The following is a 20,698-nucleotide window of genomic DNA, read 5'->3' on the forward strand; positions in this document are numbered from 1 at the left end:
GCCAGCATTCCATGTGAGTGCAGTTTGAGTCCCAACTGCTCCAGTTCTGATCCACCTCCATGCTAATGTACCACACCCATATGGGAGAACTGGACTGTGTTCCATGCTCCTGGATTCCACCTGGCCCAGCCCTGGCCATTGCAGTCATCTGGGAAGTGAAACAACAGATAGATCTCTCCGACTCTCTCTCTCTCTCTGTAACTCTGACTCTCAAATAAATAATTTAGGGAGAAAGATAAGGGGGGAAGGGGGAGAGAGAGAGAGAAAGAAACGAACAAGAAGAGATGAGCAGGTAGGCTTCAAACACAAATAAAAGACAAGGAACTAGAAAGGCTAACTGTGTGTATGATGAGTTTATGTTGTGAATATGTGGTGGCAGATTGCACGATACCCCAGGAAAATGTACAAGTATTACATATTAATCCAAAATTCTAAAATAGTAACTTAAAAGAATAGGTGAGAACCAAAAATAGTATTGCCCAACATCAACAACAACAAACAGAGGAGCAAACACAGAGGAGCAGGAGGCTGATGTCAGTCATCCCAATAAGAAGTCATGATGCCTTGCTCAGTTCCTGGACCTGAGCCAATTATCAGACCCCAAAGCCACTGATTTTAGAGGACCACACACCATACCACGTCTCTAAGAAGTGCCCTGCAGCATTGTAACAAGTATCTACTATGATATTCTTCTCCAGAAGGACCTGTGGCCATTTACTTGAGTGACTAAGCACTAGGGAAGGGAGGCACCCAGACTGATGCACACAGGTGCTGCACTGACTTTGGTACCTAGAGACCTAAAGCACCATGGACCTCTTGTTAGAGCAGCAGTCATGGTCATGAAACGTCCCAGGGATTATTTCCCTAGTTCCATGTATAATTGGGATGGGTGTATTCAACAGATGGAGTAACTTTCACATCGGTTCTTTGGTCTATGAAATAAGTGCTGGGGCCCGTGCTGTGATGAAGCAGGTTAAGCTGCTTCTGGAGGTGCCAGCATCTCATGTGGGAGCAACAGTTTGGGTCCCAGCTGCTCTGCTTCCAACCCAACTCTTTGCTAATGTACCTGGGAAGGCAGTGAGTGGAAGATGTCCCAAGTGCTTGGGCCCCTGTCACCCATGCGGGAGACCTGGATGGAGTCCTGGGCTCCTGGCTTCAGTCCTAGTTGTTAGAGCCATTTAGGGAGTGAACCAGCAGATACAGACCCCTCTCCCTCTCTCTATCACTCTGACTTTCAAATAAATAATTTTTTTAAAAATCATTGAGTGTTATTATGGTGGGGAAGAACAAATGGGAATACATAAAACCATCCCCCTGCCAAGTTAATCAATACAGACTGGGGGTGCTTTTCACATCTCTTTATAATGGCCAGTTTCCCCCTGTAGGAACTAGAAGGGCCCTGGGAACTGACAACATGTGACTTCAAGTTTAACCGTGTAGTAGTCTTGATGGTAGCTGCTGTGTCAGAGGTGGGACAATGGGTAGAGCTCATTCAGTAGGCCTCAAGTTCATGGTATGTGGTCAATGACTTGGTGAATGTAGCTTTTTCTATCCAGATTAGGAAAGATTGGGAACAGTTAGCATTCATGTGGGAGAGGCCACAATATTCATTTCTTGGTTTGCCTTAGAGCTACTGTGACTCAGGCAACCTCTGAGTCTGAGTGGTCTAGAACCCAGGATCATCAGACTCATCCCTCACATTATGACGTCATGCTTGTCATACATAGGAAGAGCTGACTGCTGTGCTGCAGGCCTTGCTAAGAGAAGATGAACTGAGAACCAGGAACCTGCCTCCCCGTGATGTCTTCCAGGAACCCAGTGATCAGGGTCATGCAGAGATAGCGCCTCCAGTGGACAAGGTAAGTGGCTCCATTTCATTTGCCCTACCTCAAAGACGGAATCACAACACCTGGAAGACTTCTCTGAGTTGTGGAAGGAGCTTATGCTGCAGCTGAATATGTTGTTCCAGCCCCACACCGGCTGACAGGTTGGCTGCCAGCTTTGCGTGGGGCCTGAAGTGTGAAACAGTTCTGTGGCAGGTGCAGGCCCTGATACACGTTCATCATCTATGAAAGGTGAGGAAGAACAGTGCCACCTTATGAAGGTTCCAACTACCCCAACAGGGAGCTCCAGAGCAAGACTGCCTACTAGAGGAGTTCTGATGGAGCTCTAATAGACTGCCTATTAGTGGAGATGAACAGAAATGGCCAGGCCCTGTGCTCATTCATTGGAAAAGTGTGACCTTAGTTCAAGTGCTATGAGTGACTAGAGGCACTGCAGCCATGGCTGTCACCTAAAGGTACCTTGATGACTGATCTGCAGGTTCTTTTGTGAAGGGATCTGAGCAGCTGCCCTACCTATCCTTTGGAAAGAAGTCTCACTCTGCTTTCTGCCAAGATGTGTGTGTGTGTGTATGTGTGTGTGTGTGTATGTGTGTGTGTTCACATACATGGCACTGATTCCCTTAAGCTATTAATGAGGGGACCAACGTGATGACAATGACAGTTCAGAGAAGGAGAGAAAAAACTGTGACATATAGTCAGTGAGTAAGATGCAGGTGGCTGGAAACTGGTGAATGCTCTATGAAGCAGTAAGGTTATGGCCGGCACCGCGGCTCACTAGGCTAATCCTCCGCCTGCTGCACCAGCACCCCAGGTTCTAGTCCCGGTCGAGGCACCGGGTTCTGTCCCGGTTGCTCCTCTTCCAGTCCAGCTCTCTTCTGTGGCCCGGGAGGGCAGTGGATGATGGTCCAAGTGCTTGGGTCCCTGCAGCTGCATGGGAGACCGGGAGGAAGCACCTGGCTCCTGGCTTTGGATTGGTGCAGCACCAGCTGTAGCAGCCATTAGGGGGTGAATCAATGGAAGGAAGACCTTTCTCTCTCTCTCTCACTGTCTAACTCTGCCTGGAAAAAAAAACAATAAGATTATAACCTATAGAATTAACATTTTAAACTGGACATAGGTAAGTTGCAACATAAGGATCACCTACAACATAACAGTAACTTTACAGAGTTTCTCCTTGGTTGACAGTAAATAATCAGACACCACTTCCTTTCCCAAAAATAGTGGTCGTCAACTGGGGACAAATTCGTCTCCTGGAGACTTAATAATGCTTCAAAACTTTCATAGAAAGATAGAATTAAAAGATAAGCTGATTTGCTGCAAAAAACTTTGAAATACAGGCATAGTTTTTCACCGTCCACATTTTTTCATGAATTTCTCAATATCTCTGAAAGGCACGATTTCTTCTTCTTCTTCTTCTTCTTTTGCATCAAAATCAGCTTATCTTTTAATTACATTTTCACGAACTTTTGGACGTTCCTCCATATTGGACAATGTTGAGCAACATCTTTGGTGATTCAACCAAGAGGACGAAGGGTGCTGCTGGTATCTGGGGTTAGAAGCCAAGGATGGTGCTAAATCTACAGCACACAGGACAGCTCCCCAGCAAAGAACACCTGGCCCAGAATGTCAACTGGCCGAGGTTGAAAACAGTAGAGATGACATCGTGTGGTACTGAAAGGGCATTTGGACAACACTTTTAATACCTCTTGACCGCGTTCACTTAACTGAGAAATTGGGATAATGACCGTAGCAACCTCATATGGTTTGGGGGGGAATGAACTGAAAGAGTGGTGATTTACTGTACTTTTATAATGATACCACACACACGTAGGTGCCCTCCCACATGTTCTTCTGATGTGACACTGAGGGGTGGTGGTAAAGCTCACGCCCCATGAACCCGAGTGGGCTTTTGCAGCTGCCTCCATCAACAGAACCCAGAGGAAGTAACCCTTTTTGACTTGCGAGGCTGTGACATGAAAAGCAATACTGCGTCTTCCTGGCTTGCTTTCTCGGGACACCACCTTGGATGTCCCGGACCAAGATGGAGGAAGTCTGGCCACACTGGAGAAACTGTTCAGAGGAGCTACACAGAGGTAGAAAGAGGCCCGAGAGGTTCCTACCAAAGGAGGTCCAGTGTTAGCAGCCCTGCAATGAGACCTGTGAATGAACAAAGCTTTGCCCTGACCCCATACACTGACTGCAACCTCGTGAGAGAGAGAACCCTGGCCAGAGCCGGCCAGAGCCTCCCAACCAAACAGCTCCCAAACTTCCAGCCCCTGACACTGTGGGAGACAAATGGATACTTGTCCTTTGAAGCCCCAGTGTTTGAGAAGATTCATTCCATAGCAGTAGACACTAAAACAATAGTACACACAGTCCTTAGTGAGTACGTTAATTGGTCATTTTGGGTAGTTTTGTTATTTTGCTGTTCAAGTAGTTTTAATAATTTTTTTTAAACTGTGCTTCTGACTGGCGACGTGGCTCAATAGGCTAATCCTCCGCCTGCGGCGCCGGCACACCGGGTTCTAGTCCCAGTTGGGGCGCCGGATTCTTTCCCGGTTGCTCCTCTTCCAGTCCAGCTCTCTGCTGTGGCCCGGGAGGGCAGTGGAGGATGGCCCAAGTGCTTGGGCCCTGCACCCCATGGGAGACCAGGAGGAAGCACCTGGCTCCTGGCTTCGGATCAGCACGCGGTGCAGCGTGCCGGCCTCGGCAGCCATTGGGGGGTGAACCAAAGGAAGGAAGACCTTTCTCTCTGTCTCTCTCTCACTGTCCACTCTGCCTGTCAAAAAAAAAAAAAAAAAGATTAAAGTGTGTTTCTACAAACTAGAGAGCAAACCGCTTGGACCAGAGAACCCTCAGACATGGAGGTGTAGTTTTCTAACCAAACACCAGGAGGAGCCAGCCCCTAATTTTTCACTGTCTCTTGTAAGCAGTGAACTTGACAAAATAGAAAAAGGGCCTCAGAACCAAGATGCTCGCATAAATAAGAGAGAGAGACCACTCCCAAACAGACTATAAAACACAGGAAAGCTTGCTTTGGTGAATGACTCTGCCGCAGGCTGGGTGTGCAGACAAAAGACAAGAAAATCCTATTTTTTTCCTGGTCGTAAATGCAGAACAGGTAATATTTTCTTTAATCCTTGAAGAGAAGAGATCTGCAGGGCTATGATTTCTGAAAGACGCTGAGCCTGTTCTTTGCTTTCGACACGTGACAAAGGCACTGTCTGGGTCTCAGTTACCTTCTGATTGGTGCCAGTTCTCTGAACACTGATTTATAAGATCCCAGAGAGCGTCCGTACCACCATTTTAGCTTTAAACTTTTAAATTTCCATTTCTTTTAGCTCTTTATTTTGTATACACAGGATTAACTGGAGTGTGATGCTGGTGGCAGGAAATCTGGGAAGTGAATCTTCTACAATGAATTAATTGCCCGAAACAAATACATTGCAAGGATCCCCCTTTTCCTGACACATCCAAAGCAGACTTTCCCCATAACCCTTCACAGTATCCTGAGCAGGTTGGCACGCGCCCTTGTGAGGAAAGTCTTCCGTGTCTCTGTGACTGCTGAAGGCTGCTGCTGCCCTAAGCTGGTGCACTGACTTCCAGGGCGCTAATACAGCAGGGGTCCCGAGAATAAAGCAGGTTCGTCTACGTCAAGGGTTTACCATGAGGTCAAGACTTTGTAGCCTGGTGGAGCATAAGTCAAAGGGGGCGGGGAGCTCAGACCATGAGGACAGTTTGAGCTCTGAAGATCTAATGCCCAGAAGGTAACCTTCAACACTGACTTTCCCCCAACCCTAGCTGACCTGCCATCTTGCTGGTCGGCCCCAAGGAGAACTGGTGAAGAAAGTGAGGCTTCAGCTCCTCAGACTGTACCTACTGTGTCCGCCATTAAAACAAAGGCAAGCCCGATACAAAGGTGGCGGGTAAGCCAGGAGAATCATGCTCCTGTCTAACCTGTACCTGTGATCTCATCACGCCGTGTGTTCTTCCATGACCCACCAGGAATCACAAAGACGAGCTTCTGTTGCTTAACCACAGCCCACTGGCGATGGAGCCTCAGAAATCTCCCATCCTTCCCAGCTAGTTCCGGGAACTCCCATGCACACACTCCTGTGCAGCACTCCTGGCTCCCCAAAGTGGCCTTGTGGATCTGAGGTTGAAGCAGTGACAAGCCTGCTACACCCTGGAGAGGATGCCTGCCTGGCTATCACGGATAACAGGCAACTTCCCCCTTTCTAGAACAAGGTAGAGTATTCCCCAGGCCTCCCCTTCACCTGCCCACATTAAAATGTCCTCAGAGTCAGGCCAACCCCATCCACGTCTGTGTATGAAGACTTCCACACAGTTCCCTGAGCTATGCCCTTTTCCTGTAATTTTGTAAACTGAAGCCTTGCATAATTACCCCATTACATAAGGAATTTTTGTTTTGACACAACAGAGGGTGCTAACGATCAGGATCAAACATTGACCACCTGGATGCAGATAGTTGACCCAAGGACACTGCAATTATCTTTGCTTTCTTGGCCTCTTTCGAGCAGCTTGGCCCTGGCAGGGGAGTATATATTTGGTATTTGGCCCCTGCTGCGGGAAACTTCACATCCTCTGTAAGTGGGAGGAGGAGGTGGAGGAAAAGGTAAACACCCAGTGGTGTTTATGAGAAGAATCTGTCTTCTGCAGCTGTAATTATGAGGAGGTTCTGGGGGAGGTTTGCTGGACCCTGTGTGAATGCTGACCAAGTGCTAACAAAGCTCTATCCAACACCAAGAACTCGAGTGACCTGATGGACAACAAGTGGGTTTCATGCACTGTCCCAACAGGGGCCACCTTTGTAGAACAGTGCCTGTAAAAGAAGGGGCCACTGCCACTCTTCTTGTGCTCTTTGCTGCCTCATTCCCAGCTTTACTTCACAGTTTTCTGAGAACTGTCTCTGAGTTCCACATCCCACACCCAAACAACCTCTCCACACTCTGTCTTTCCCTCCCCACACCACCAGGTTCAGTCCATTCTAGTTCCCAAACTATCTCTGGGTTGCTCCAGCAACTTTAAACCTAAACGTACAAATGTAGAGTATAACTCGGGATTTGTAGTGAGCAGTGACTCATCCCCAGTTGCCGTGTTTCATCCTGAAACACTTATTACCAATGTGGGGTGGAACAGACCAGAGCTATCCATTAGGGTCCTGCATCTATAATAATGGCCGGCACCTACTGCGCACAAATCTGCACAACAGGCACTTTTGCCATCTTTATCTTGAAATTGAGGACACTGGACCTGAGTGTTAGACCCTCAGAGTGAGGATGCTAACACGTCGAGAGGCACACCCCAAAGACTCAGACTCCAGACCAGCTGATGCAAAAGCAAGAGGATTTATTTGGCATCTGCACAGACGGGCCTCCTGAACTCGGGAGTCCAGAGAGCACCCCCAGTACAAAGCCACACGATTTACATACCCACAGCGACCAATCAAAAGCACTATAGAGTCCATGCACACAGCAGTCCAATCCGCGAGCTGATCATGTGAAGGGCATGCGTCTTCTATCCAATCAGCTACGGGATCACATGGGAGGCGTGCACCTCATTGCCATTTTGTTGTTTACTTCTTTAGTAGTTCCTTTCCCTGCCAGCACCATCTTGTTCACCCTGAGGGGGGACAACGTCTCGCTCCCTTTGTTCCCCTTGTGGGAGAGCAGTGTCCCGCTTCCCACACCGTTATCTGAGTATTAGGAGGCATACAAACTGGGTTAGGTCTTAGCACAGCCAGGCACAAGTGTCGCAACTAGCTAAGCATAGGGTCCCTTATTTTATAGCTGCACCTAATTTTAGCTTTGGGGGAAAAAGTTTAGGGCTGTAATTTTAAACTTTAATTTTTTATTTGGGGCAAAGGTAACTTCTTGTTTTTAATAGTGTTAGCTTAAGTCACTCCATCTTGGTTTGATTTTTAAGGTTCTTCACTGAGAGGCTGCATAACTTCCTGGAGTATCAACACAGGACTGGGAGATGAGCACCTGGAAGTGGCACTCAGTGGGTTGATTCATCCCCAGGGATTATGCTTGGAGTCACGGTCTGAGCTTCTGCCTTGACATCTGTTCTGAGCTTCTACCTCACCATCCTTCTCGTCCAATCCCCTACCCAGGCTCTTTGGAAACTGGATTTTCCCAGGGTAGAACCCTACAACACCAGGCTCATCTTGCCTGGCTTCCCACACATTGTTCACTGTTGAGTTCCTGTTGTAATTGTCACTTCCTCTAAAGGTGAGCTAAATTGCTAAAGGTGAGCCCCTGACATCCTCCATGAGCCTCTCATTGCTGGACAGTGTCCTTGGACAAGTAAGACTGCTGTCTCATGATGCTTCTTGCTTCTTGTTTTCTTCCTGAAACCTCAGCTCTCACTTGATCCTGCCCCTAAGAATGCCCTCCTGGGCAAGTGCAGGGCTAGTTCCTATTCTCTATCACCCTACCGAAAAATCGTAGCCATACCTTTTAAATCCAAAGATTAGTCTCAGGCATTGGTCACCCTGAGAACATTTTCCCTCTAAATATCACAGTATTGGTGGGAGCTACACTGTAGTCAATGAAGAGGGAGGTGAAAGTCCATCTTCATGGCCTAAATGTGCAGTTTACAGAGATGGTAAGTGACAGGCAGGAGGTCAGATCATTGGAGCTGTGTGGTGTCCTGAACTCTGTACCATTCTCTAGAAAGCTTTGCTGAAGCTGGCTGGGATTCTGTCCTTACTTTCCCTCTGTGTCCTTATGGATAAATAAAAACCAAAACCCACAACACATGATTTAAAATAATCTAAGAAGAATTTTGTTTCTTGCAATCTGGAAGAACATAGCCAACATGTGAGATTAGTCCTGAAGGCAGTGAAAGGTGGAGCTATTGGTGGCCTTGCCAAAAGAAATCCTAGAAAATTCTCATGGTGATTGATCCATTGACCGCAGGCTCGATGGTGTCATCATTGGAAAAAGTACAGAAAATTCAGGTTTATCTACAGACTCTCTTGAATGGTGCTCTCTGGCCCTATAGAACAGTGTTAACTAAAAGGGATGAAGATGACAGATAACTTAAAAGTACAACATTAGTCCTTGCAATGTTTTCAATAAACAGCAAGCCAGATCTTCCTTGTTAAAATTGGGAAAATCAGTGAATAAAAAGGCAGGACTTGAAAGAGAACAAGTCTGAGAACCCTGTAACTGAAAGGCACCTTGGAGACAGTTATAAGCTGAGTTTTGTCCTCTCCAAAATTGATATTGAAGTCCTACCCCCCAGTACCTCAGTGTGCGACTGTATTTGGAGATTGGGTCTTAAGGCAGTAGTCAAGTGAACTCAGGTCATGAAGGTGGGCTGTGACTGGTGTCCTTGGAAGCACAGGAGATTGGGACACCGACAGAGGAGAGCATGTGGGGCCACAGAGAAGATGCCATCTACGAGCCAAAGACAGGGGCTCCAGAGAAGCCAACCCTGATGACATTCTTTAAAGACTTATTTATCTCCTGATGACATCTCAATCTCGGGACTTTCGGGCTCCAGACCTGTGAGTAAGTAAACGTGTGTTTTGTAAGTCCTCCCCCCGTCAATCTGTGCTTTGTTATGGCAACTCTAGGAAAACAAGAATACAGAGACCTGCTAGCCTAGCCCTTTACTTCACTCCTGAAGAATCCGAGTCCAGAAGCACACGGCTTGTGTCAGAGCTGAGGCCAGGCCTCTCCATTCCCACCCGGGAGGCCCTCCCACCTACCACACACTCCAGGCAGCACTACAGGATGAGCAAAGACCAGAGTTAAGGTCTGTTCGATGGGGACAGGAACGTGTCCGCCTACTCCAAGCCCTGTTACTCCCAGGCTACCCATCTGTTAGTGACTCCTGGTTGCTTTGCATTTGTATTCCCACTTCCAGCTTTGGTCGACCCTGGGGGCAGGGATAATTGGCAGAAGATGTTCCAACACAGCTTCAGCATGATTTTTAGATGAGTGAAACCGAGTTGGGCTAATGGGCCAACGCTTAAGCCGCAAGGTCTTGTTCCCTGTGGTCCACTGATTGCCTTTCAGAGTGTTCTTTGATAAGAGAAATCCAGGACAGCTGGGAAATTGTGGGGGAGGGGGCAATTTAGCTACTTATAGTTAAATCTTATTCTGGTTTTAGTTTCTGTTGTTTTTGTATTTTCAGAGCACACATATCGTCCCTTTTTTTTTTCTAACTTTGGGGTCTTAGAAAATGTCAAATTAACTTTCACTCTCAATGCTCTGTTAGTTTGGGGTAACAATAGCACAGCTATTCCAATAGCACAGCTCCAGGGAGCCTTAGGATTCATTACCTATGGGCCTCCTGTGCCCTGCTACACTCTTGTTGTCCTAATCCAGGGAGTCCTTATCTCCGACTTACCCCTTTGAGGGGTATCTTCCATGTATTTTATCTAGAGATAAGATCCAGCCTTGGAATCTGCATGAAGCAAGGCAAGCCGAGCTCAGCTTACTGGGGCAGTATCTCTGGATTATCCTCATGTCTCAAAGGAAGGGGACAATTTCTAGGGACGATTTTGGCCTGTCTCTGAAAACCCATCATTTTCCTCCACGATTCTGTGTGTGAAATTAAAGATTTTCCACTCATTTGCACAGATTCGCGTCATTGACACAGTGCCAGGCATCGTGTGACCTGGGCTCCAGCCTGTCACTGACTGTCCAGTCAGTCTGCACATCCTCTTTGTGATTGTTCTGCCAGTGAAAGCTACAAATCAGGACTCCGGTGGCCATGAGAATTCTGCTTTACACGCAGTCTTCATAAATGGGGAAAAAGATTAAAACAGGCACGTTTCATAAGGACCAGCAACCCAAAAGGTAGTGCTCACGTAAAAACAGGATCAAAACAAAGCATTCTAATTAAGGCTTTTCTGCTGACACCATAACATAGCTTCACTGCCAAATAGGGGGCCTTATGTAACCACACACTGGGGTAACTGGTAGGCCTTTTGTTTGTTTTTAAATGATACTTCACAGCATGTTTTAGGGTCTGGACTCTGAAAAGCTCTCTATTATACAGTCACCAGCAGGTGCTACACGAATTAAATAAGACTAAAAGACTTTCGAATTAGCTATTAACAATGATAAACAATTGCATTTTTTCCCAATTCGGAATAGCAATTTTCCGTACTGAACTTCTCTTACATTAACTATACCCAGATCCAAAACAAACAGGCCCCCCTCCCTAATGCCTTATGAATTTATGGCTTTCTCCTCAATGAAGTGAAGTTATAAATTAAAGGGAAAACAGCCATCCTTAGGTTTTATTCATTGCAGGCCCAGGGGAGAGGCAGGCAAAGCTTCCTGCTGCTTCTATTTCCAGCCGCGTCGCCCTCTTTTGGAGAACTTTCTTCAACGTGTGGCTCAGCTCTTTGGAACTCTGGAGAACATTCAGGGAAAGAGAGCACAGTGATGGATAGTTTGGGAATGAGGATCCAAAGGAAAGCATTGGTAGGACTGGGAATGTTTAGTCTACAGCAAAGGAGAATGAGTAGACATACTTTTCTAAATCATCCTAAACAGGATGAGAGAACAATCCCTCTTTGTCACCAAAGCATCAGAAAGTAAGAACAGGTGAATATAGGCAGGGTCAAGGGATTTGGCTTTAACTAACAAAATTTCTTTCTTTCTTTTTTATATAAAACGATGCTTAGGAACTTGGGAAATTATCTTAGGATAGCTACAAAATATAGCTATTATTCTGCAGGTCAATCTGGAGATTGAAGAATGCTACAATGAGAGATGGGGAACTAATGTTATCCACATGACAGAGTCAGGAATACTTTTTGTTGACAATTGAAGAAATAACAAGGCTTCTTTTGTTTTTAAATTTATTTATTTGAAAGGCAGGGTGGAAAAGAAAGGGGTAGAGAGGGGAGGAGGGAGGGAGGGAGAGCGAGAGTGAGGGCAAGAGAGTGACAGCAAGAGCGAGAGCAAGAGCGAGAGCGAGAGAGAGAGAGAGAGAGTCATCCATCCACTAGTTCACACGCAAATGGCTGCAACAACCAGAGCTGGGCCAGGCCAGGCCAGGCCAGGAGCCTGGAAGTATAGCCAGGTTTCCCACATGAGTGGAAGGGGCCCAAGCACTTGGACCATCTTTTGCTGTTTTCTCAGGCACGTTAGCCAGGAGCTGGATTGGAAGTGGAGCACCTAAGGCTTGAACTGGCACTTCAGTATGAGATGCTAGCGTCAGAAAGAGCGGCTTAACCTGCTCTGCTACAAATCCAGGCCCCCAAGCCTCATTCTAAAAGGTGTTCAACATTCATCACACACGATCAAATGTTCAGGTCAGGCACAGAATTACTCAGGACAGCAGTCATAGCATGCTCACTACACAGGTGTGGCTCAAAACATTTTACACACAGGGATTAATTCAGCCCTCACAGCAGCCACGTGCAGCACATGCTATACTTCCCCTCTTCTTCAAATGGAGAAATTGAGACAAAATTTTTAGACGTTTCATTACTTGCTCATAGCCACCTGTTGAGGTTATACAGGAAAGGGCTTGGACTGAACCTGTGTCCTCTGCTAAGCAAGCACCCATGTGGGATTAGACATGCGTGAGACCTACCAGGAGCAATACCTGTAGAGGACAAAGGGAGCTGAACAGGAGGAGTGGGCAGGGGAAGGCTTCAGTCTGAGACGCAGGCCTGAAATCTGTGAAAGCACAGAGGGCAGGAAGGACTGGGGAGGAGCAGCCTCTGTCTAGTGCACAGATCTGAGGAGGTCTCGGTGAGACTGAAGGCTGCAGGAAACCCTCAATGAGCACAAATGGACAAGGCTATTACCCCCATCTTATCGCCCTGTTGCTCTGTGGTTGGCTGAGAGCTGGCCAGCAGAATCGTGACCTGCCTGAATGCTGTGGGGGACTGAAAGCAGCATTGGGGCCCTGTCCTTTCCAGTAGTAGACTAAGTAGGGCAACACAGAACCCAAGAGAGCTGGCCCCACAGCCATGCTCCTCATCATTCTATTCTGTTTCCCTTCCATGCCTCTTGCTTTCAGGATACACATACATTGTGAAGGGCTGAGCCCCACCATAATGAAGGTTCTACTATACTGCAGTTGAAAACCCCACTCACATGGGGTAGTGGACTCCAGGGGTTCCAGTCACATAGAGGCCGTGAACACAGTGTGAGCAGAACCTCTGAGGTTGGACAAGAATTTTGGTTATAAAGAGCTCAATCATAATCTTCCAAGCCAAACACACTTGTAAGCATTGCTCTGGGACACTTTCATCACATAAACTCTCCTAAGACTTTGCAGCCAAGATTTAAATATTTAGTCAACACTTGCTAAATATAAGGCCCTGTCTTAAGTGCAGTAGGAAATGCTAAGATCTACCATCTTCAACCTCTCCATCCAGTGGTTTCCTCAGTAGGGAAAATGTCGTGGAGATAAATAAGCACAGACACAGGAGGACAGGGAAAATGGCCACAGGAGGTGTAGATGCGGTGCCCTGGGGCAGCAGGGAAGAGGGAGCCTCCTTCCTGTAGGAGGTATTAGAAAAAATGCAATGAAGGCAAAAAGCACCGAGACTGGTTCCTCAAATACAAGCACAGTGGCTGGGAGGAACTTAATATTTATTGCACGAGGAGGAAGATACACAAGATGTAGGCAGCCAAACACCAAATGGCAATATCATGATTCTCATGGTATAAGAAACCTCTCTTTTAACAGTTCAGACTTCAAGGAAGCTAGAAATATATTAATCAGTTTCGGAAGAAGAAACGAAGAGGGACAGGTGTTTGGTGCAGGGATGAAGACACTGCTTGGAGGCTTGCATACCATATCAGAGTGTCTGGGTTCAGAATTAGCTCCTCAACTTCTGATCCAGCTCCCTGATCATGTGCATGCACCCTGGAAGGCAGCAGTTGATGGCTCAAGCTGTTGGTCGCTGCCACCCACATGGGAGACCTGGACTGAATTCTGGGGTCCTGGCTTCAGCCGGTCTTAGTCCCAGCTGTTGTGGGTATTTGGGTAATGAACCAACAGATGAAAAATCTCTGACTTTCAAATAAAATGAAAATAAATAAGTAAAACTTTTTCATAAAAGGAAGAGACAAAGAGATTTGCCTTCTAGCACTAGTCGATTTTTAGGGCTGTTTTAACACCAGTCAAACCTATTGTCTTACTATTCTCTCTTTCTGTCTCTCCTTCCCTTCTGCAATCTTTCCCCCTACCTCTCTCTCCCCATGCACTCACCTTTGGAACCTAGGCCACAAGTAGAGGCCACACAGGGTTATTTAATCCCACAGCTCCAAATAGATTCATGGACAACAGCTAATATCAGCCTCCAGCTATTCCAGCTGAAGCCCCAGACCTCATAGAGTGAGGCCTCGGTCTCCCCACAGTTTTCTCCACATACCCCAGCCGAACAAAACCCAGGGGCAAAATCCATGGTTGTTTTATGGCACTGACTCTTAGAGTAACTTATTACCCAGTTGTATAGTGATCACTGGGCCACCATACATCCAGAAAATAAGTCATGAAGCTAGATTCTTGGGTGTTGTCATTGTTGATGTTTCTAGAACTTTCTGCTGGTCACTAAGAAAGATAATCTTTTAGAAGCAAGGAAGGAAACGTGATTATGGTTGAAGGCCCTTGAAACCTGAGGAATTTCAGGCTATTATCATGCCTGTTATTTCAGGGCCCCATGCCTGGCTACTTCCTCTTCATCTGGGACAGACCAGGCAGCCACAGAGTGCCCCTGAAACTGACGAATCAATCTCAACTTCATCTCAGGTGACCACATGCAGGATACTGATTGATCATTTTCTCAGAGAGAACAGCTTGCTAAAGCTGACTGTACTGTTTGCTACTTCAGTCTTGCTGTGGGACAACGGAGAGACTTTGTATTATTGTTAAAAAATAAATAAAAATTCCTCCTGCTCTTTCACCTTCACTCCTTCCTTTCCTTCTTGTCCTTCTTCTGTTCTTTCTTCTTGGTCAGTCTTGGTTTGGATTTGACTTGATTCTGTTTACCAAATTACCATGTGCTGGAGGCTGGGTCTGCAGTGTGGTAGTGCCAAGAGGTGGGGCAGTGGCAAGGTCACTGGGGGCACTGCCTTGCAAAAGGATCCATGCTGGCCTTGAGGAGCAGCTTGTGGTAACCCAAGTTCAGCTGCCTTCCTGTCTCACCATAAGATCTCTTTTGAACACGTGCTCCTTCCATTAAGATGCCATTTCTAATTAGGCCCTCACCAGGGTCAGGAAGATGCCAGCACCAGGCTCTTGAGTCTCCAGGACTGTGAGCCAAACTTACCTCTTCTTGGAAAGCAACAGCTTCAAGAATTCTTGTTACAGCAACAGCAAAAAAAAAAAAAAAAAAAAAAAAAAAGGGCAAATATGCTCTGCCGCCCTGCTTTCTTCTCGGCTTCCTCTACAATGTCAACGATAGAGGACAACAGCTAAGGGGAATGAATGAACTCACTTTTTATTAAAGTTCATATGAATGTGTTACCTAGTTTAATTAATCAATTATATATGGGTCTTAGAATTTGCCCCTTTTCCTACCTGGGTACGAATGAGCTTTCCAGTTAAAACACATGCATCAAAAGCTCTCATTTGAAATTTATGGATTCCAATTAGGTGCATTGTTGTATTAACATGGAATTCAATAGTTCACTTCAAAGAACTTGATATCCTCAAGGTCACCACTAAAGAATTATAAAATAACTCTTTAAAAATGGGGGGGGGGGAGGAAGGAGGGGAAGTGGATAGGGAGAAGGGAAGGGGGAAGAGGAAATTTTTAGAAAATTTAAAAACAGGCCGGCACCATGGCTCAATAGGCTAATCCTCCGCCTTGTGGCACCGGCACACCGGGTTCTAGTCCTGGTCAGGGCGCCAGATTCTGTCCCGGTTGCCCCTCTTCCAGGCCAGCTCTCTGCTGTGGCCAGGGAGTGCAGTGGAGGATGCCCAAGTGCTTGGGCCCTGCACCCCATGGGAGACCAGGAGAAGCACCTGGCTCCTGGCTTCAGATCAGTGCGGGTTGCCGGCTGTGGCGGCCATTGGATGGTGAACCAACGGCAATGGAAGACCTTTCTCTCTGTCTCTCTCTCTCACTGTTCACTCTGCCTGTCCAAAAAAAAATTAAAATTAAAAAGAAAATTTAAAAACAAAATTGGAGTTTTATGGGATATTATCAAATGACCCAATATATGGGTTAGGAGTTCATGAAGGTGTGGAAAGAGAGAAAGGATAACAAGGCCTATTCAGTGAAATAATTACAGAAAACTTCCCCAATTTGGAAAAAAGAAAGAGACATCCAAGTACAGGAAGCACATGGAACTCCTAACAGTCATGACCAGAAAAGATCTTCACCACAACACACTGTAGTCAAACTCTCCACAGTAAAACATAAAGCAAAGATTTTAAAATGTGTATGACAGAAACACCAGGTTAATTTCACAGGATCTCCAATTAGACTCACAAGTGACTTCACATCAGAAACCATACAGCCTAGGCAGGAACATAGTGTCATAGTCCAAACCTTAAGAGAAAATAACTGTCAACCCAGAATACTGTACCATGCAAAGCTCTCATTTATGAATGAAGGTGAAATAAAGACCTTCCATAGCAAACAAAAATTGAAAGAATTCGTCACCACTTGACCAGCCTTACAAAACATGCTTAAGGATGTGCTATACAGAGAAACACAGAAAGATAGCCATTATTATGAAAGAATGTGAAGGCAGAAAATCCCCCAGTAAAAGTACAAAAAAAATCCAAAGTAAACAATAGGAATATTTATGGAAAAATGGCAAGGCCAAGTTGTTAATATTCAGTAGTAACCTTGAATGTAAATGGCCTCAACTCTCCAGTAAAAAGATACAGACTGGTTGAATGGATTGAAAAAGAAAACCCATCTATTCAGATATAGACTGGCTGAATGGATTAAAAAAACAAGACCCACTTGTTTGCTGCCTACAAGAAACACATCTCAATAACAAAGATATACAAGACTGAAAATGAATAGATGGAAAATGATATTCCATGCTAACAGAAACAAAATTGAGCTGATCCTAACATCAGACAAAATAGACTTTAACACAAAACTGTTAAAAGAAACAAAGAAGGGCACTATGTAATGATTAAGGGACCAATTCAACAGGAAGATGTGACTACAATAAATGTATATGCACCCAATTACAGGTCTATTTACATTCCCTGGCTATTGAAAAGAATGTTAATGGATGTAAAAGGAAACACAGAATCTAATACAATAGTAACAGGGGACTTCAACACCTCACTTTCATCAATGGACGGATCAATTACATAATCCACAAATAACAGAATTAATCAACACTCTGGACCAGATAGATGTAACTAATATCTACAGGACTTTTGAGACTACAGTTTTAGAATACACATTCTTCTCATTAGTGCATGGAACTTTCTCTAGGAAAGACCATATGCTAGGCCATACAGCAAGCCTTAGCAAATTCAAAAAGTTGAAATCATACAATGTATCTTCTCTGACCACAATGGAATGAACATGGAAATCAACAACTCAAAGAATTTCTAGATAATATACAAACACATGGAGAATGAACAACATGTTCCTAAATGAACAGTAGGTCATAGAAGAAATCAAAAGAGAATTTAAAAAATTTCTGGAAACCAATGAAGACAATATATCATATCAAAACTTATAAGATACAGCAAAAGCCGTGTTAAGATATAAGTTTATAGCAACCAATACCTACATGAAGAATTTGGAAAGAGCTATCAGTGTATCTCAAGAACCTAGAAAAACAACAAACCAAACTCTAAATTATTAAGAGGAAAGCAACAATTAAAATTCAAGAAGAAATTAACAAATTGAAACCAAAACAATAATACAAAAGATCAGTGAAATGAAGAGCTGTTGTTTTTAAAAAATAAACAAAATTGATGCACCATTAGCCCAATTAACCAGAAAAATAGGGAGAAGACCCAAATCAATAAAATCAGAAATAAAAAATAAGTGTAATAACAGGTACCACAGAAATAAAAAGAATCATCAGGAATTACTACAAAGAGCTGCATGCCAACCAACTGAGAAACACAGAAATGGATAGATTCCCAGACACATACAATCTGCCAAAATTGAGCCATGATGACAGGGATATCCTAAACAGACCAATAACCAAGATGGAAATTGAATCTGTAACAAAGACCCTCTCAAAAAAGAAAAGCCCAGGACCAAACAGCTACACTACAGAATTCTACCATACATTTAAACAAGAACAAATTGCAATTCTCAAACTATTCATAACAACTAAAAGGGAAGGAATCCTCCCAAATTCCTTGTATGAAGCCTGAATCACTTAATTCCTAAACCATAAAAAGATACAACAGAAAAAGAGAATTATAGACCAATATCCCTGATGAACATAGAAGTAGGGGCTGGCCCTAGGGCATAGCAGGTAAAGCTGCAGCCTTCAGTGCTGGCATCCCATATGGGTTGTGGTTCAAGTCCTGGCTGCTCCTTTTCCAATAGAGTTCTCTGCCATGGTATGGGAGAGCAGTAGTAGATAGCCCAAGTCCAAGTACCCATATGGGAGACCCAGAAGAAACTCCTGACTCTTGGCTTCCAATTGGCACAGCTCCAGCCACTGAGGCTACTTGGGGAGTGAATCAGCTGATGGAAGACCTCTACTTCTCTCTCTCTCTGCCTCTGCCTCTCTATAACTCTGCCTTTCAAATAAATTAGTAAATCTTTTAAAAAAACATACACGCAAAAATGCTCAACAAAATATTAGCTAATTGAGTGCAGCAACACATCAGAAAAATCATCTACCTAGACCAAGTGAGATTTATCCCTGGTATGCAGGGATGGTTCAACATTCACAAATCAGGGCCAGCACTATGGCTTAGTGGGTAAAGCCACCGCCTGCAGTCTGGCATCCCATATGGGCGCCAGTTCAAGTCCCAGCTGCTCCTCTTCCGATCCAGCTCTCTGCTATGGCCTGGGAAAGCAGCAGAAGATGGCACAAGTCCTTGGGTTCTTGCACCCTTGTGGGAAACCTGCAAGAAGCTCCTGGTTCCTGGCTTCAGATCGGCACAGCTCTGGCTGTTGCAGACAACTGGGGATTGAACCAAAAGATGGAAGAACTCTCTCACTCTCTGCCTCTCCTTCTCTCTCTGTATAACTCTTTCAAGTAAATAAATAACTTAAAAAATTCACAAATCAATCAATGTGATACATCACATTAAAACACTGAAGACAAAAACTGTAAGATTATCTCAACAGATGCAGAGAAAGCATTTGATAAAATTCAACATTCTTTCAAGATTAAAACCTTAAGAAAATTGGGTATAGAAGGAATATTACTCAACACAATCAAGGTAAGTTATGACAAACCTATGGCCAGCATCCTGTTGAGTGGGCAAAAGCTTGAAGCATTCCCACTGAGTTCCAGAAATAGACAAGGATGCCCACTCTTACCATTGCTATCTAATATAGTCCAGGAAGTTTTAGCCACAGGCATTAGATAAGAAAAAGAAATCAAAGGGATACGAATTGGAAAGGAGGAAGTCAAACTATCCCTATCTGCAGATGACATGATTCTATACATGAGAGATCCAAAAGATTCCACTGAGAGACTACTGGAACTTATAAAAGAGTTTGGTAAAGTGGCAGGCTATAAAATCAACACAGAAAAATTAAAAGGTTTTGTATACACAGACAATTCTATTGCTGAGAAAGTACTTTTATGATAAATCCCATTCACAATAGCTACCTTGGAATTAATTTAACCAAGTATGTCAAAGATCTCAACTACAAAAATTACAAAACATTAAAGAAGGAAATAGAAGAAGACATTAAAAATGGAAAAATCTTCCATGTTCACGGATTGGGAAAATCGAAATAATCAAAATGTCCATACTACCAAAAACAATTTACAGATTCAATGTGATCCCAATAAAAAAAACCAACTACATTCTTCACAGATCTAGAACAAATGATGCTAGAATTCATATGGAAACAAAAGAGATCCCAAATAGCTAAAGCAATTTTATACAACAAAAACAAAGCTTCAGGCATCACAATACCTGATTTCAAGAGATTCTGTAGGGCAGTTATAATCAAAACAGCCTGGTACTGGCACAAAAACAGATGTAGACCAATGGAACAGAATAGTAACTCCAGAAATCAATCCACACATCTACAACCACAAAATTATTTTTTTAATGATTTATTTTATTTATTTGAAAGACGGAGTTAGAAGACACACACACACACACACACACACACAGAGAGAGAGAGAGAGAGAGAGAAGAGATCTCCATCTACTAGTTCACTCCCCAAATGGCCAAAATGGATGGAGTTGAGCTGATACAAAGCCAGGAGCTTCTTCTGGGACTCCCATGTGGGTACAGGGGCACAATGACTTGGTAAATCTTCCACTGCTTTCCTAGATGCACTAGCAGGAAGCTAGATTGGAAGGGCAGCAGCTGGGACTGGAACCTATGCCTGTGGGGAGCAATCCGGACTGGACTAAGTTACTGGAATTAAGACTTATTCTATGCATCTGCTCTCCCACAATATGGCGCTGGGAGAGAAGTAAACAGCTTCCGCACAGCTGCCTCCAGTTCAACTAATAAACTGTAGGACTTGCTCCTGATTGGAGGAGAGCAGCGTACTCGGCGTGTGGGCAGCCGAGTTGGGATTGGCGGAGGAGGACTATAAAGGAGGAGAGAGACGGCATGCACCAGGAACATCTATGGGGAACATCTAAGGGGAACACCTGTGCAGCCCCCGAGAAGAGCCGGCCGGCGGTGTGCCGCTCCCCTGCGGAAGTGGGGAATGTGGCTAGGGGGAACTGCCCTTCCACGGAGGTGGAAGGGAT

General features: G+C 44.9%; 1 protein-coding gene across 5 annotated transcripts in view; it reads left to right on the forward strand.

The window, feature by feature from the left end:
- The window catches only part of LOC103349679 (uncharacterized), a 157,280-nt gene that overhangs the window by 54,483 nt on the left and 82,099 nt on the right, over positions 1-20,698 (forward strand). For 4 of the 5 annotated variants that reach the window (XM_089333391.1, XM_089333392.1, XM_089333393.1 and 1 more), the window contains exon 4: positions 1,728-1,859. In XM_089333391.1, coding sequence (XP_089189517.1) covers positions 1,728-1,859 — 132 coding nt within the window. Of the gene's footprint in view, positions 1-1,727; positions 1,860-7,790; positions 8,639-20,698 lie in introns of those variants that run through there. The other variant, XM_089333395.1, reaches the window with a different exon arrangement.

The sequence above is a fragment of the Oryctolagus cuniculus genome, chromosome 5, assembly GCF_051225735.1.
Source record: "Oryctolagus cuniculus isolate XC-2025 breed Fujian yellow rabbit chromosome 5, ASM5122573v1, whole genome shotgun sequence".
In the NCBI taxonomy this organism is placed as follows: Eukaryota; Metazoa; Chordata; class Mammalia; order Lagomorpha; family Leporidae; genus Oryctolagus; species Oryctolagus cuniculus.